This window comes from Phyllostomus discolor, chromosome 7 (assembly GCF_004126475.2).
Source record: "Phyllostomus discolor isolate MPI-MPIP mPhyDis1 chromosome 7, mPhyDis1.pri.v3, whole genome shotgun sequence".
Taxonomy (NCBI): Eukaryota; Metazoa; Chordata; class Mammalia; order Chiroptera; family Phyllostomidae; genus Phyllostomus; species Phyllostomus discolor.
In genome coordinates this window covers 50,057,644-50,075,753 of record NC_040909.2, presented here as the reverse complement: position 1 = coordinate 50,075,753, position 18,110 = coordinate 50,057,644, and the positions used below count along the sequence as shown (strand labels likewise).

Below are 18,110 nucleotides of genomic sequence, written 5' to 3'. Positions count from 1 at the left end.
ACCATTGAAAATCCATATATAATTGCAACTGGCCCTAAACATTCACAGATTCCCAACTGTGGACTGACCCTTGAACAACAGGGGCTTGAACTGCATGGGTCAACTACACAGGTCAACTTAACTACACAGGTCAACTGAAAAAAACAAACAAAAAAACCCACACATAATTGGACCAGTGCAGTTCAAACTCATGTTGTTCGAGGGTCAACTGTATTAATAATACTGTAATCCCTGGCCTGGTGGCTCAGTTGGTTAAAGCATCATCCCATACAACAAAAAGTTGTGGGCTCATCCACTGTCAGGGTATATAGATGGTTGTGGGTTCTATTTACAGTAAGAACATAAATGGGAAGCAACCAATGGATGTTTTGCTCTCACATGGATGTTTTTTTCTCTCTCTCTCTCTCTAAAATCAATAAAATTGGGTGAGGTTTCAAAGTAATAAAATAACAAAAATGCTATACCAAATAATAAAAATACTGTATTGAATATTTGTAAGTTGGTAAGAGTATTTAAAAGTTATCATCAGAAGAAAAAAATTATAACTCTGTATGATGATAAATGTTAACTTCTTGTAGTAATTATTTTGAAATATATACAAATATTAAATAATGATATTATACACCTGAAACTAATGTTACATGTCAGTTATACCCTGAATGAGAAAAATGAAAAGGTAAAGAAATTGCCTGGAAATTATTTAAAAAAAAAAAAAAGAAAAAGATTTCCGGGACAGATAGGTGGAGGCCTAAAAGAATTCTTAGTAAGCATGAAGACCTATGATAATGGTACCCACTATGGATATTACCTTATTACCTATGTAAAAATTTTAAATGAGCAAATGAAAATATGCTCAACATCATTAGTCATTTGGGAAATGCAAATCAAAACCATAACGAGAAACCACTTTATAACCATAAGGATTATAATTGTGAACAAGGATATAGAGTAATCAGAAAACTCAAACCTTGTGGGTAGAAATATAAAATGGCACAGCTGCTTTGGAAAAGTTTGGTAGTTACTCTAAATGCTAAACATATAGTTACTACATGGTTTAGCAATGCTACTTGTTTCTCCCAAGAGATCTGAAAATTTATGTCTACACAGTAATTTGCACATGAATGTTCATAGTGGCATACTCACAATAGCCAAAAAGGAGAAATAACCCAAATGCACATTAAATGATGAAGGAATAAACAAATTGTGGGATATCCGTAAAATGAATATTATTCAGTGATAAAAATGAAATACTAATACATGATATAACATAGATGAACCTTAAAATATTATGCTAAGTAAAAAAAATCCAGAAGACCACACAATGGATAGGATTCCAATTATAGGAAATGTCTGAAATAGGCAAATCTATAGACAGAAAGTAGATGAGTGGTTGCCTAGGAATGGAGAAGAGAGAGGAAATGGAGAGTGACTGTTGATGGGTACTGGATTTCTTTATGGAATGACAAAAATGTTCTAAAATTCACTGTAATGATGCTTGTACAACTCTGAATATAAAAAGTAAATTGAACTATTTGAAAAAACACTGAACTGTCCCTGGCTGGTGTGGCTCAATTGATTGAGTGACGGCCTGTGAACGAAAGGGTTGTTGGTTCGATTCCCAGTCAGGGCACATGCCTGTGCTGCAGGCCAGGTCCCCAGTAGGGGGCATGAGAGAGGCAACCACACATTGATGTTGCTCTCCCTTTCTTTCTATCTCCCTTCCCCTCTCTCTAAAAATAGATAAATAAAATCTTTAAAGAAGTAAATAAAATAAAAAACCTAAACTGTAAAAAGGGTTAATTTTATACTATGTGAATTATATCTCAATAAGTTATAGAAAATTGAAAAATCAAGACATTCTTTTACTTTTTAACCTACTGAAAACCTTCAATTCCTTTAATTTTTGTTTTAAAGTAACTGAACTTGATTCCAATTCTGACTTAATTTGAAGTAAACTTTAAACCAAATAATAATTTCTAAACAAATACCTGTTTGCACACCAGTATCCTTCTTAGAAGAGTTCACAGAACTAATACATGTATTCATTTTACCACTGACTTCATCCAAGCTATGTCTTGAATTTGAAATGTTGTTAGTAGATTCATTAAATTCCACTTGTACTGAATCAACTGGCAAGAGAAATAAATAATTGGATAAAATGATAGTTGAGGAAGAGTAAAATTATGAATAGCAGAAACTAAATATGAACAAGACTGTTAACTAATCAAGATGAAAAATGAAAAAATATTTAGAAGGGCTAGCCTAACGTTTCTTACAAAAAGTTACCCTCATTCTTATTATCCCTTATTGAATGTCTCCATAAAAATGGGCACAAAAGTATTCATTTTACTTATTGTGAGCAAAATAAGAAAATTATGTGAAAACACACTGAAAAATGTAACACTATATAGTTGTACTCTTAAGGTAATCTCCCCCCACCCCCCAAAAATGCATTATTAGTTCAAGGTCTAAAATTCCTTTAAAAATATTTAGTTAATAGGGGTGTTAAAGCTATTAAAAATAGTCATTTAAAGTCAACTAAAAATATTATAAATAAAATTCTAGTTAAGTGCTTACCACCAAGATTTTTCATCAATCTAGAAGTGTCATGTCCCTTTTGAGCCAATTCTCGAATTCTTTGTTCTTGTTTCAGTCTCTGTGCCAGCTCCTGTGCTCTCTGCATCGTCTGGAACAGTTCATTTGTCTTGAGAGTTATAATTTCCTATTAATAATAAATTGCAAATATTCATTAAATAAATTATCAAACACATACAAACTTAACTATTTTCTCTCAGTAGATAATTTTTTAGCTCCTACTGTGTGCCAGGCTGTATTCAAGATACTGGGAATAAAACAGTCAACAGGGCAATTTCCTCCCCTTTTGAAGCTTACATTTTAACGTCTCTTTTTTAAAAGCAATATCAGCCTTTTTATTTTTATTATTTTAAATGAGAATAATTCTTCTTTTTTAAAGATCCTATTTAATTATTTTTAGAGAGGGAGAGAAAGAGAGGGAGAAAAATATCAGTATGTGGTTGCTGCTTAAGTGCCCCCTGCTGGGGACCTGGCCTGTAACCCAGGCATGTGCCCTGACTGGGAATCAAACTGGCAACCTTTTACTTTGCAGGCTGGCACTCAATCCACTGAGCCACACCAGCCAGAGTACAATGTTAGTCTTTTTAATTTTAGCCATTTTGGTGGATATAAAATGGCATTTCATTGTGGTTTTAATTTACACTTTACTGATGACTAATGAGAATAAGCTTCTTTTAAAATATTCATTGGCTGTTTTCTTTTGTAAAGTGGTAAATTACCTGTTTCAGTCTTTTGCTCATTCTTTTATTAGGTTTTTGTCTTTTTGTTCTTGATTTATGGGATTTTAATTTTTTCAGTAATTTTTTTTTATTTTTCAATTACAGCTGATCTACAATATATTAGTTTCAGGTAAAACAGAGTGATTACACATTTATATAACTTAGAAAGTGATCATCCCGATAAGTTTAGAACCCATCTGACACCACACACAGTTATTACAATATTACTGACCACAGACCCTATGCTATACTTTACATCCCTGGGACTCTTTTTCTGACAATTTGCATATCTTAATCCCTCCCCGTTTTTCACCCAACCCTCCCACATCCGACAAAACATCAAAATGTTCTCTGTATCTTTGAATCTCTTTCTGTTATGTATATTTTGTTTTTCAGATTCCACATGTAAATGAAATCATATGGCATTTGTCTTTCTCTGACTCACTCATTTTACATAATTCTCTTTAGGTCCATCCATATCATCACAGATGGCAAGATTCTGTTCTTTGTGGCTAAGTAATAATCCATTGTATATATACATACCACCTCTTTTTAAAACATTCACCTATTGATGAACACCTAGGCTGCTTCTATATCTTGGCTACTGTAAATAATGCTGCAATGAACATGGAGATGCACAGGACTTTTTCAATTAGTGTTTGGAGTTTCTTCAGATCGATACTCAGATAATGGAATTGCTGAGTCCTTCTTTGTATCTTGATACAGTCTTTGTTTTATAGTCTACTTTGTCTGATACAAGTGTTGCTACCTCAGCTCTTTTTGTTGTCTCCAGCCCATGAAATATCTTTTTCTATCCATTTACTTTCAGTCTGTGTCTTTTGATCTGAAGTGGGCCTCTTGTAGGTAATATATGTATGGGTCTTGTTCTCTTTTCCATTCAGCCACCCTATGTCTTTTGATTGGAGCATTTAATCCATTTGCATTTAAAGTAAGTATTGGTAGGTATGTAGTTATGAACATTTTATTATTCACACTTTTGATATTTTACTTTCCTTCTTTTTAATGACGTCCCTTGAACATTTCCTATAATACTGGTTTGATGATGAACTCCTTTAGCTTTTCTTGTCTGGGAAGCTCCTTATATGTCCTTTGACTCTAAATGATAGCTTTGCTGGGTAGAGTATTCTTGGTTGTAGGTTCTTGCTTTTTACCACTTTGAATATTTTGAATCCCTTCTGGCCTGAAAGTTTCTGTTGAGAAATCAGCCGATAGGCTTATGGGAATTCCCTTGTAGGTAACTGATTTTTGTTTGATGCTTTTAAAAATCTCTATTTAACCTTTGACATTTTAATTATGATGTATGTTAATATGGGCTTCTTTGAGTTCATTCTTGTTTAGGAATCTCTGTGCTTCCTAGGCATGTATGTCCACATCCTTTACCAGGTTAAAGAAGTTTTCCATCATTATTTCTTCAAATTAGTTTTAAATTTCTTGCTCTTTCTTTTCATTCTGGTAACCCTATGATACAAATGTTAGTACACTTGAAGTTGTCCCAGAAGTCCCTTCAACTAGCTTCATATTTTTTGGATTCTTTTTTCTTTATGCTGTTCTGACTGAATGTTTTCTGCTGCCTTGTCATCCAAATTGTAGGTTCAATCCTCTGCTTCACCTGCCTCACCTGATCTACTGTTATTACCTCTAATATATTCTACATTTCAGTTATTTTATTCTACACTTCTGAATGATTCTTTTTTATATTTTCTATCTCTATTTTTATGTTTCCTATCTTTTTGTTGGAGTTCTCATTGAGATTTTCTATTCTTCCCTGAATTTCTTTGAACATCCTTATAGCCAGTGTTTTGGACTCTGCATCTGATAGATTGCATATCTCCATTTTGTTTAGTTCTTTTTCTGTAGTTTTGTTCTGTTCTTTCATTTGGGGCATATTTGTCTCATTTTGGCTGCCTCCCTGTGTTTGTTTCTATGTATTACATACAGCTGCCACATCTCCTAGTCTTGGTAGTGTGACTTTATATAGTAGGTGTCCTATGAGGCCCAGTGGCTCAATCTACTGGTCACCTGAGCCAGGTGCTCCAGGTATGTCTCCTGTGTAAGTAGAATGTGTTCTCCTGTTGTAGTTGAGCCTTCATTGCTGTTGGCTCATCAATTGGTGGGACTGACTCTCTCTGATTGGTTGTAAGGACTGGCCGTGTCCAAAGCAGAGGAAGTGGTGTGCAGGTGTTGACCCCATGAAGCAAGATTCTCTTTAGTGGGACTCTGATGCCTGCAGAGTCTGCCCTTTGGGTATATAGTTTGTGGAGGTGGTTGAGTGGTACTCTGGTGTGGTCTGAAGCTGGCCACAGGGTGTGTTGGTTCTGGGGCCTCTGGTACAGGCCAAGGTCAGTGATTGTGCCCTGCCCAGGGACACTGTATAAGATGCCTGCAACTTGTGCTGGGTGTGGAGGTGCATGGGAGAGGCTAAGCTGCAAACTGAGGCAGGCTGCTGCTAGTGCCGGGCTTAGGGCTGCCTAGCAACAGGTATAGAACACTTCAAAGCCAGATGCTACTTGTCTGGAGTTTCTGAACCCTTGAGAGATTTTAGGAAAGCCCACAGCACAAGCCAACACAGGCCATTTGTATGGAAAATGTTATAGCACTGGAAGCAACTTGGGTGGGCCCAAAAGTTGGGTGGGACAGGGCCTCAGAGACTCACCAGGCAGCGTGAATGGTGTTAGGTTAATGGAAATTCAGATCTGGCATCTGTTTAAGCCTGAAGGCTGGGTGTGGGTTGGGTAAAACAAATGAATAATGGCTTCTGCCAGTACTTTGGTCTGGGAGAAAGCTGCCCCTCCAGTCCTTGTCCCAAACCCAGACAATTCAGTTCTACCCTGGCACTTTTCAAGCTGCTGCCCCAAGGCTGGAGATCAGAGCAAGTGAGTTTGTCAGTGAGTAAATCTATGAATGGGCCCTGCAATTCCAGAAGACCTCCATCTCACTCTGTCTCAGACCACAATCTCCACTGATTTCACAGCAGAAGTTATAGGGACTTCTCCCAGCAATGGAACTGTGTGCTGGAAGCCTGGTGTTGAGCTGGAAATGCTCATTTCTCAGGGGACCTCCACAGCTGAGATAGCCTTCCCAATTTTTAACCACCAAATGTAGGCATGGGAGGAGCCCATTCCATGTCTCTGCTGCTCCTACTAGTCTCCACCTGACTTCTGTATGTCCTTAGTTATAGGACTTTTGTTCGGCTAGACTTCAGACAGTTATGATGACTGTTGCCGTGTAGTTTAGGTGTAATTTGGATGTGATCATGGGAGGAGATGAGCACAGTGTTTACCTATTCCAACATTTTGACCAGAAGTCTAATCTTTTTTACAGCCTCATTAGACCACATATATAAGAACACTTTTACATTCAAGTTTATACTAACAAAGTTTTCAAAGTTTCTAAACCAATGGTCCATTCCATCAGATTTCTATTAAGATTAAAAAGAGATTATTAAAAGATAACACACAAAATATGTGGCCATTTATTACAATTCAAACAAATGATACTTTAAGTTTTTTTCATGTATATAGTTATTTCATAGGAGTGGCTGGCTCAGCCTATTCAATATAATGAAGTCAAAACCTAGACCATGCGCCCCTTCATCAACTAATTTTGGAGTAAAGATTGCAAAAGGCAAGAAAATAAAAGGTCTCAGTCTTACCTCCCAACTCCAGGGGAAGTGCTCTATGTTCTACTTTGTAAACCTCAAGAATCTTCAGCAACTGATGTGATAGTATGAGTTGTTCTTTGTCAGTTCGGCTTGACATCAACATAAACTATACTGTCTATACCTCTTATAGCAGGGACATTCAACCCATGGTCCACAGGCCACATGTAGCCCAGGATGGCTATGAATGTGGCCCAACACAAAATCATAAATTTACTTAAAATATTTTGAGATTTTTTTTGCTGATCACATGTCACAATGTATTTAATGTGTGGTCCAACACACCTCTTTTTCCAGTGTGGCCCAGAGATGCCAAAAGGTTGGACACCTTTGTTACGGATGCTCCTAGTTGATCAAACATCTATTCTTTTTAAAAGACTTTTATTTAGCACAGAGGAAACCTCTAACACAGCAACAAATTGTATTATCAATCCCAGCCAATCACTGCAAATATATACTTCTATTCACAAGAGGATACAGAGAGAAAGGCCAATCATTTTTCTTAATATTTCTAAAACATTTATTAATATAATTATTGCTTAGAAAACATTTCAAAATCAAGACTATGGATAACTTCTGTTTTGTGCTATAACAACTCATTTTGACTTTCTTCTACGCAGAAAAAAAAAAAAACCCAAGCAATACAGCACTTGTGAAATAATCATTTGAAATAAAACCTCTAAATTCCTCCCTAACTTCCACAACTTTCTTTATGCAAAGCTTTAATGTTTCCTCATAGAGCTTCACAATTTTTAAGAACACATCCATTTTTGCTCTAAAATGTTACAATTAGAATATAAATACCTACTTCCTTTTGTTTTTGCTTAAGTATGTCTTCTTCATACTGCTTCTGCATCTCTTCTCGTTCCCGTGCTAAACGAAGCTCCTCTTCTTGTTCTTCCTTCTTTCTCTGCTCTTCTTGCAACTGCTTCTTCCTACGCTTCTCTTCTACCTGAGCAGTGATGGCTTTCTAGTCAGAAACAGTCACATAATCATTGTCATAAATTTTTTTTTAAAAAATCCAGTTCTGAGAGGGAAGTTCATAGTGATACAGGCCTACCTAAAGATAGAAACATTTCAAATAAACAACTTAACCTTATATCTACAAGAACTGGAGGAACAACAGCAAAGTCCACAGTGAATAAAAGGAAGGAAATAACCAATATCAGAGCAGAATTAAACTACACAGAGACTAAAAGAACAACTCAAAGGATTAATAAATCCAGGAGGTGGTTCTTTGAAAAGATAAACAGAATCGACAAGCCTTTAAGTAGGCTCATCAAGAAAAAAAGAGAGGACCCAAATAAACAAAATCAGAAATGAAAGAGAATAGATTATAACTAATACTACAGAAATACAAAGGACTGTAAGAAATTACTACAAACAACTATATGCCAAGAAATTTGAAAACCTGGGTGAAATGGACAAATTTCTAGAAAAGTATAATCTTCCAAAACTGAATGAATAATAAACAGAAAGCCTGAACAGACCAATAACAAGTTGGTGAAATTGAAGTAGTAATAAAAAAACTCCTGGCACACAAAAGCCCTGGACTGGACAGTTTCACAGGAGAATGTTACAAAGCATTTAAGGAAGGGCTAACCCCATCTTTAACAGATTTTCCAAAAAATCCAAGATGAAGGAAGACTCTCAAATTCTTTTTCTGAAGCCAGCATCATCCTAATCCCAAAACCGGTTAAAGACACTACAAAGAAAGAAAACTACAGGCCAATGTCGCTGATGAACATAGACACTAAAATCCTCAACAAAATATTGGAAAACTGCATCCAGCAATACATTAAAAAGATCACACACCATGATTAAATGGGATTCATCCCAGGGATGCAAGGATGGTACAATATTCACAAATCAATAGATGTAATATACCACATAAACAAAAGGAAAGGCAAAAATCATGATCATAACAACAGATGCAGAAAAAGCATTTGATAAGGTACAGCACCCATTTATGATAAAAATACTCGGCAAAATGGGAGTAGAGGGAGCATACCTCAACATACTAAAGGCCATATATGAGAAACCTACAGCCAACATCATATTCAATGGGCAAAAACTAAAAGTTTTCACACTAAGATCAGGAATGAGTAAGGATGTTCACTTTCACCACTCCTATTCAACATAGTATTGGAAGTCTTAGCCACAGCAATCAGACAATAAAAAGAAAAAAAGGCATCCAAATTGGAAAGGAGAAAACAAAACTGTCATTGTTTCTAGATGACATGATAGTGTACATAGAAAATCCTATACTCTACCAAAAAACTACTTGACCAAATAAGTGAAATGGGCAAAACAACAGGATACAAAATCAATATTCAGAAATTGAAGGCATTTTTGTACACAAATGAAATATCACAAACAGAAATCAGGAAAAAAATCCCATTTGATATAGCAACAAGAAAAATAAAGGAGGTAAAAGACCTGGATTCAAAAAACTATACAAGACTGAAGAAAGAAATTAAGGAAAGATACAAATGGAAGCATATACCATGCTCATGGATTGGAAAAAATAACATCATTAAAATGGCCATACTACCCAAAGCAATGCATAGATTGAATGCAATCCCTACTAAAATACCAATGATGTATTTCACAGATATAGAACAAACATTTCAAAAATTTATATGGAACTATAAACAACCCCAAATAGCTGTAGCAATTTTGAGAAAGAAAAAGTGGGATGGATCACAATACCCAACATCAAACTATATTACAAGGTTATAATAATCAAAACAGTCTGGTACTGGCATAAGAACAAACACATAGATCAATGTAACAGAATAGAGAGCCCAGCAATAAACCCAAAGCTCTATGGTCAATTAATATTTGACAAAGGGAACAAAAGCATAAAAAGGAGTAAAAATAGCCTCTTGAACAAATGGTATTGGGAGATCTGGATAGCTACATGCAAAGGAATGAAACTCAACCACCAACGGATACCATATACAAAAATAAAATCAAGAGGGATAAAAGATTTAAAATGAGTCATGACACCATAAAAGTCCTAGAGGAGAACATAGGGAGGAAAATCTCAAGATATTCCACACAGCAATATTTTCACCAATATGTCCCTTAGAGCAAGGGACAGAAAGGAAAGAATAAACAAATGGGACTTCATCAAAATAAAAAGCTTCTGCATGGCTGAAGAAAACATCAACAAAATGAAAAGGGAACCAAATGTATGGGAATATGTATTTCCAAATGATACCTCTGACAAGGGTTTGATCTCCCAAATATATAAAGAACTCACAAGGCTCCACTCCAGGAACACAAATAACCCAATTAAAAAATGGGCAAGGGACTGAACAAGGCCTATGCTGTAAGTTTATAATGAAATTTTATTTATATTTACTTAGGTGTCTATTGCCTATAAATAAGGCAAAGAGCAATATTTTACAATGCAATACCTGATGTTCTAACTGCTTTTGTCGCCGCCTATCTCGTTCCTCAATCTGAGCTGGGTCCAAGAGGGCAGTCATCGAACGAAGGAAGCTGCAAAAGAGATATATTACCTATTTAAAGCCACCAAAATATGTGTTTAACGAGGTACTAAATCATTTTTGTTTCGGATATATCTACTACTTACTTCTACTTTATTTTTTTAAATAAAAATTTAATGACTTAATTTCTTCCACATCTCCATGACTATCCTGCAAGTATCAATCTGCAGCTTTTTTTTTTAAGATTTTACTTATTTATTTTTAGAGAGAGGGGAAGGGAGTGAGTGAAATATCAATGTGTGGTTGCCTCTCACGTGCCCCCTACTGGGGACCTAGCTGTCCCCTACTGGGAATCAAACCAGCAACCTTTTTGTTCTCAGGCCAGGGCTCAATCCACTAAGCTACACCAGCCAGGTCTAGTTACTTCTACACTAAAGAAAAATACCAAACCTAAAATCAGTTAAGATTATATATTATAAATGTATTAACAGTCCTCATAAAGAACAGACTTTTTAAAACCTCAATAAATACTGAAGTATGCACTTACTTTGTTTTTTGACTGTTTGCAATCACCACACCTCTAACAGGTTTTGCTATATGTTCCTCTTCTGAAGGTTCAATCTGGCTTCCAGTTGTAGGTGTATAAACACTGCTGATATCAGCCAGCTCCTGAGTGTCCGGAGAGACACAGAAGTACTCTGGTTGTTTGTGTGATGACCGAGAGGACAGTTGGGACTGAGAACCAGGATAACTCTTCAATGAATCAAAATGTATTGCCCATCTGTCATGTTCCTCATCCTAATCATGACAAATAAGAATTGCTAAGAATTTTTCCAATTGTTCTCACGTGTAAAATCTTAAATGAAAATCAAACATGATTTCTAAGTCACCATAAGCAGAATAAACATCATAAAAATTAACAAATGCTTTCTGTATTGATTCCATACACATTTAAATAAGAAGCTTGGGGAATATAAGAAATTCAAAGAATTGGGAAATTTCTTAAAAGAAAATATGAGAAAAACCACACTTTTTAAATGTATTCAATAAAAGGTTCACAAGAGTAAATGTGGAATATCTGGTATACTCTAGTCGTATCAAATAGTTTCAGAATACTTTTAAGATTAAAAATGTGAAATTCACACCTGTCAGAGTGGCTATCATTCATGAATCAACAAACAACAAATATTAGTTATGATGTTGGGAAAAGGGAACTCTCATGTACAATTAGTAAAATTGTAAACTGGTGCAGCCACTGTGGAAAAGTATGGAGGTTCCTCAAAAAATTAAAAACAGAACTACCTTATGACCTAGAATTCCACTTCTGGGTATTTATCCGAAGAAATCCAAAACACTAATTCAAAAAGATATATGCATCCCTATGTTCACTGCTGCATTATTTACAATAGCCAAGATTTGGAAGCAATCTAAATAGCCATCAATATATGTACAACATGTTCTTTACAACTGTAATCCTACTTTTGCCCTGCCCCATATAAGGAAAGGGAATTTTCTAATGAAAAATAGAAAATTATTTCTCTGAAACAATTACAGGATTTCCAAAGTTCTATCCTAACATAGTCTCACTTAGATTTTGAAAGGAGTTATACTGATAATTTAAAATAGATGAATATTGTTTTACATTTGGCTTCAAAATACAAAAAAATTGCCTTTGGACCAGAGCCAGGAGGATAAGAGACTGATTTTTTCTCTACTGAATAATGTCTATTTCTAGAATATCCTGCTTTTCCATTTCGGCTACTATAGCCTTATCACAATCTCTGACGTTTCAATAAGAAAAATATATTGTGTCCAGATTAAGTCCTTGAATTATAAGAAAGCCAAAAATAAAAGAGTACCATAAAAATTTGTTGTTGCTTTAATTTATGAATTTAATATTCTCTAACAAAAACCAAAGAATGTATTCTACTCTAATTGTCCTGAAATGCAACATTTTGTTATGTGAAATAACTGCAGGACATAATTTTAAATAGTTTGACAGAATACAATGGCAATATACTTCAAAATGTTACTGTCTGCCCTTGTTTTTACCAGAAACAAAGACAAAAGCTCATAGTTTGCAATGAATTGCTTTCATCAGTAAATAGGAAATACTCATACAAAAAGAAAAAAAAACCCTTAGCATCTCAGGTACTCCTACATAATATTAAACAGGTTTTTAAAAACCCATCACATTTATTTGAGTATAAAAGAACAACTCCAAAATGAGCACTATCTTCAGGTAAATAACTTAACAGGTCTTCTATCTCTAGAAATGTTATTTTAGAGGTCAAAGGGGAAAAGAAAAACACATGGGCTCTCTGAATTTCTTGTAAGAAATTCTCAACATTGACACTATATCAATCTTAGAATTCTGTGACCTGTTTTCCTAAGTCTGATATAACTAGATCTGGTTTCAAATTTTAGTGACATTGCAAATTATTCTGCACAAGTCAAAATTATCCTTGAAAATTCCTAAAACTTCTCAAAATCTTTTATAGATATATATTTACAACTTAGTGGGAAAGTTAACAATCAGTTCTCTTAATTAAATATTCATTTTCTTACTCAAGGATGTCTTACAAAATGATTACCAAATACTTGCTTGCCACCTGAATAATTCATTTCACTTCTCCAACTAGGAAACTTTTTTTTTTAAGTCGTTACTTTTATTTTTAAAGATTTGTCAAACTCTCCACATCATGGCGAGAGTCTGCATGATTAGTAAGCAGCTTTTTCACTAAATGCTTGGAGGGGAACAAGTTCTCAGCCTATGAGATCTGACCATCCCATTGACTTTGAAGTTTCCCTTGATTAACAGGAGGAAAAGGGGGGAGGGAAGGAAAGGAGGAACATGCTAGAAACTGAGGAAAAGAATTCTCAGACAGCCATCTGAAACAAACAAAAAACTCAGAAAACAAAACCAATTCATTAACTCCACTTTTTCTGTTTTACAATGTTCTATACCTCACTTTTGATTTTGCCTTTCCTGGCTGAAACACCTTCCCAGTCCTGCTACTCCTAAAGACGGGAAAGGAGAAGCCCTATAGTACGTGGTGATCTAAAGCCACATGCCCCTAACCCCAAGGCTTTGTGGATTCTAGAGAACTGATGGTTCCCTGCTCCCAAAAGTTTGACCAACCGCATAAGGTGAAAAAATTGGTCCTGGTAGCGGGGGAAAATGGGGAGGAACTGGGTTAAAGTGAGAGCTTACATAGTTACATAACACAACCTCATGTTCTTTCAGTTCAGCCCAGGCAAACACGACTAGTTATCTGCTGTTCTGGTCAGTGGGTGTTCCAGAAATTTCTCCAACCACTAGTCCTCTAGCCCCAGAAGCATTCTTGCCAACCTTACATGTCTGTTTACTTCCTTTTGCCCACCTTCAGGCCACATGGGAAAGATCCCACCTGCAGCCAACAACCTGAAATAAAATTAACATAAAAGTCTCACTTGGTAAACATTAGTTTGAAACAGAGGAACAAAGAGCAACTTTGAGATGCTATGTGTTGAACGCAGATGTGAACAGCTCAAAGTTCCCACCCATTTGCCACCAAGACAACGGCCAGTGCTTCAAATGACCAGAAAAAAATGGGACTATTAGTGGGTGAGCAAAGGGCCAAGTTTTATCTAAGATGTCGTGACTTGGGTTACCATTTCCATTTTTTAAAAGATTTTATTTATTTATTTTTAGAGAGGGAAGGGAGGGAGAAAAAGAGAAACATCGATGTGCGGTTGCTGGGGGTCATGGCCTGCAACCCAGGCATGTACCCTGACTGGGAATCAAACCTGCGACATTTTGGTTCACAGCCCGAGCTCAATCCACTGAGCTACGCCAGCCAGGGCTCCATTTCCATTTTTAGCACCATTGATGTGCTCATTTTTAAAAATCTATATTAGCACCTTGTCTCCAGGTAGAATAACACACCATGCAAACATTTTAAACATTTGAGGTTTGAAATATGAAGGGAAAGGTTAAAGAGATAGAATCTGGTACTGCTGAAGAAAGTGTGGATTTAGATCAGGGGATATTTGTACTTGTTGCTATCCAGCTCCCTGATGCCAAAGCAGCTGGCCCACTCAATCAGAGTGATGTACTTGTTGCTGTCCAGGTCACAGATCTCAAAAAAGCAGGTGGTGCAAGTGCTCCATCAGGATGAGAGGTGCAAGCAGTGGGACCAGCTTAGTATGGGACAAGTACCTGTCAGTGGGGTGCTGGTCCAGCTGACCAACTGCCAGAACACAAGGAAAATGTACACGTTGTAGTTCTCAAAGTCCTAGGCCAGCAGCAACATGGCATGTGTTCCAAACTCCAGGCACTTCTGTTTTCATGGATCTTCTTCACCCGCAGCTCTGCTTCTTGGTTAGAAGGTTGTTGCCCTCATCCTTTCACACAGGGTGACCAGCATGTTCCTGAGCCAGTCCCACATGTGTAGAGGGAATTCAGTCAGCTTGACGTCCAGTGGGGGGGATATATTTGCAGGGTCTAATGTAGTCCAGGGGGAGTTTGTGGCTCTTGCTGCCCTCCAGGTTGCACTTGTTGGTGCCAAAGAAGTAGCAGGACAGGTCAAAGGTCTCATTGGTATTGCTGCACACCTTCTAAAACTCAGCAATTGGGGCAGGGCAGCTGATAGGATCATGGCATGCACACATGGGGGTGTTGTTCTCATCCAGCTGTCACACCCCACCATGTTTGCAGTGGTGGTTCCAGCACAAGTTTTCAGCACTTCTTCCTCAGCACTTTCTTCAACTTCTCCTTCCACTTGGACAGGGTTGGCTCCCATGTGTACCTCAGCCACCTCAGCCACCATTTCCTCCACAACCTATGTCTCATCAGGCAGGGCTCCCTGCTAAGGGGCTGCCAAGATCCTCTGGCCAGGCAAAGGAGAAAGAAGATCCAGGCCTTTATAGTGCTGGAAACCTTCAGTGGCAGGCAGGCAGCCTTATGAAGCTCTGCAGGATTGTCTAAGAAACCTTTTATTACTTTCTTTCCCCTAAGTTTCCCCAATGTGCATTCAGTTAGAGTAATGAAAGTATAAGGATTTGGGTGGGTAGGAAGAAGTGGGAGGTAGAATGAAATTTCCCTTTTGGCTACTGAGCTAATTTAATTTAAGCTAAGGCAAATGGGAACACAAGACACACTGTAATAAATGTGATTTGGCTACACCTAACACCTCCCTTCCATTAATTCATCCCTAAATTAAGAACCCTTTTCCCCCAGACTTACTCAAACTTTCACTTTATCTCCCTCATATTATAGACCCAAGACTTCCCTTCTCCTATGTAAAATCTCCTTTTTAAAACATCCACATTCAGCCTATTCTATTCTCAAGTGACTGCCTTGAGTGAAAATTTTTTCATTGGTATTCCATATACCCTTCCTCACAAACAGGTCCTGACATGTTACAGGGTCCTAATATAATTCTTTAGCTACCTTCAACTCATTCTATGTTAGGAAACACTAACTCTTATTCATAACATAAATGTATGAATGTCAGCTGCTAAATCAGAACTGAAAATAGAGGGGTTTGCAAGTGGTCCACATTAAATACCTGGTTCTGTTTCATTCCATTCTTTCCTTAAAACTGTTTATTAAAAGATAGCTTTGAAAACAGTCACTCAGTGGTGATTTTGCCATGATCCACGATAGTCCTGCTTGCCAGCCCATCCATCAAGAGCCTCCTCATTCTAGACACTGTCCACCTACCTATCTTGTCCACTCATCAGGCAGAAAAGGCATTTGTGTGGATAGTGGATGGTCAATTTCAGGACACTGAGCTAGGAAAAAAAAAGCTCTTCCAAGAGTAAGAGCATAAACAAAGGGCTGAAATAATTTTTTAAACTTGAAAATTTCTTTAAAATCCCCTGGAACCAGGACTATAGAGGTATGTGTTTGTTTGCTATATATCTTCTTTGGAGCCAGGTCTGTTCAAAATCTTTTGCTTATTTTTAAAAAGTGAGTTTTTTCTTATAACTTGGGTTTTTAAAAAAAATATATTCTAGATGTAAGTCCTTTATTAGATAGGTAGTTTTTACTTTTCTGTATTTTATAATCTAACAGTAATATTCAAAGAGCAGAACTTTTGATTAAGGGGACTGCTTATCACCTTTTTTCTGTTTATGCCAGATTTCAATGTTGTGCCAGTACACATGGATTAATTTTATATCCAGCCCTTCTGATTAAATTTCCCTATTACTTCTATAAATATAATATTAAATTCTGAATGGTAAACCTAGCTTGTGTTCCCTAATAAATCCAACTGATCATGATGAATTAATATTTTTCTTCCTTTTATTGTCTTGTCAGGTTTTGTTATCAAAAATATTTGTTTTGTTAGCTTTGGTTATCAGGTATTCACCTCTTTATACTTTCCTCATAAAGAACCTTGGAAAAGTTTTACTTTCTACCTTGTCTGGAAGAAGTCACCAATAAATACACCTGGCCTGGAGTTCACTTTATAAGGTTTTTAATGATGAGTTCCATGTCTTTAATAAGTTTAGATTCATTCAGACTTCCGATTTCTTGTATCACTTTAGTAATTTGTCTAATAGCATCAATTTTTCAGCTAAATTCTCTAATGCATTGGCAAAAGTTGTTCGTAATATGCTCATTTTTTAAATGACCAGACTCTTTACTGATGTCTCATTTTTAATTGCCAATTGTTCAAGGACTCTATCAATTTAAATACCTTTGTAAACAATTTCTGGCTTTCTTCTCTCTATTGCACATGTTTCTAATTTTATTGATAGCCACACCAATCTTATTTTTTCTTTCCTACTACTTCCTTTGGATTCAATTTTTCCTGTTCTTTCTCTTAACTTCTTGAAATGAATACTTAGATCATTGATGTTTTGTTTTGTCTTTCTCTTCTAAGAAATGCATTTAAGTCTATAAATTTCCCTCCAAGTACAGGAAGCCCATGTGTTTGGTATATTTTTTCATTATCATTCAGTTCAAAATATTTTCTAGTTATTTTTATTTCTTTCACTAAGAACAGTGATTTTCTTTAAAAAATTAACTTTTAGAGGAAGGGACAGAGACAGAGATAAAGAAAAACATTGACTTTTTCCATTTATTTATGTATTCATTGGCTGATTACTATATGTGCCCTGTGTGGGGATTGAACCTACAACTTTGGCATATTGGGATGACACTCTAACTGAGCTATCTGGCCAGGGCCTATAATAGTAATTTTTAAATGGTGTTTCACAACAGGCATACTGGTGTGCTAGAATTTTAAAAACATGTAATACTTGACCGTTTAAGTCAGGTACATTGACCTCTTTTCCCTTAGACTGTCATATATATATATATATATATATATATATATATATGCAACAACCAACACAAGAATGGCCATCTGGTATGAATGAATGAAAATTGTACCAATTTTTTTGTCAGTCTGGCAAAAAAAATTTTTTTTGGTGTGCTGAAGAATTTCAGTAGTTAGTTTATGTGTGCCATGAGATGGAACAGGTTGAAAGGCTTAGAAGTATATTGGTTAAATAGCAAACACTTAGATATTTTACCATTTGTTACTGATATTTAGTGTAATTCCACTGTGACAACATATTCTGTGTAGCCTGGGCCTATGAAATTTGCTGAGACTTTATGAATTAGCAAATTACTAATTCTCACTTTTTAATGTCTGATATTTT

General features: G+C 36.2%; 1 protein-coding gene and 1 pseudogene across 9 annotated transcripts in view; both read right to left on the bottom strand.

Annotated features, from left to right (window-relative positions):
- The window catches only part of CCDC66 (coiled-coil domain containing 66), a 62,019-nt gene that overhangs the window by 18,793 nt on the left and 25,116 nt on the right, over nt 1-18,110 (bottom strand). For all 9 annotated transcript variants that reach the window (XM_028517833.2, XM_036030934.1, XM_036030932.1 and 6 more), the window contains 5 exons: nt 10,999-11,249; nt 10,419-10,503; nt 7,802-7,963; nt 2,578-2,722; nt 1,989-2,129 (listed from right to left, as the gene is read on the bottom strand). In XM_028517833.2, coding sequence (XP_028373634.1) covers nt 1,989-2,129; nt 2,578-2,722; nt 7,802-7,963; nt 10,419-10,503; nt 10,999-11,249 — 784 coding nt within the window. The remainder of the gene's footprint in view (nt 1-1,988; nt 2,130-2,577; nt 2,723-7,801; nt 7,964-10,418; nt 10,504-10,998; nt 11,250-18,110) is intronic.
- Nucleotides 14,311-17,181, bottom strand: LOC114501774 (annotated as a pseudogene).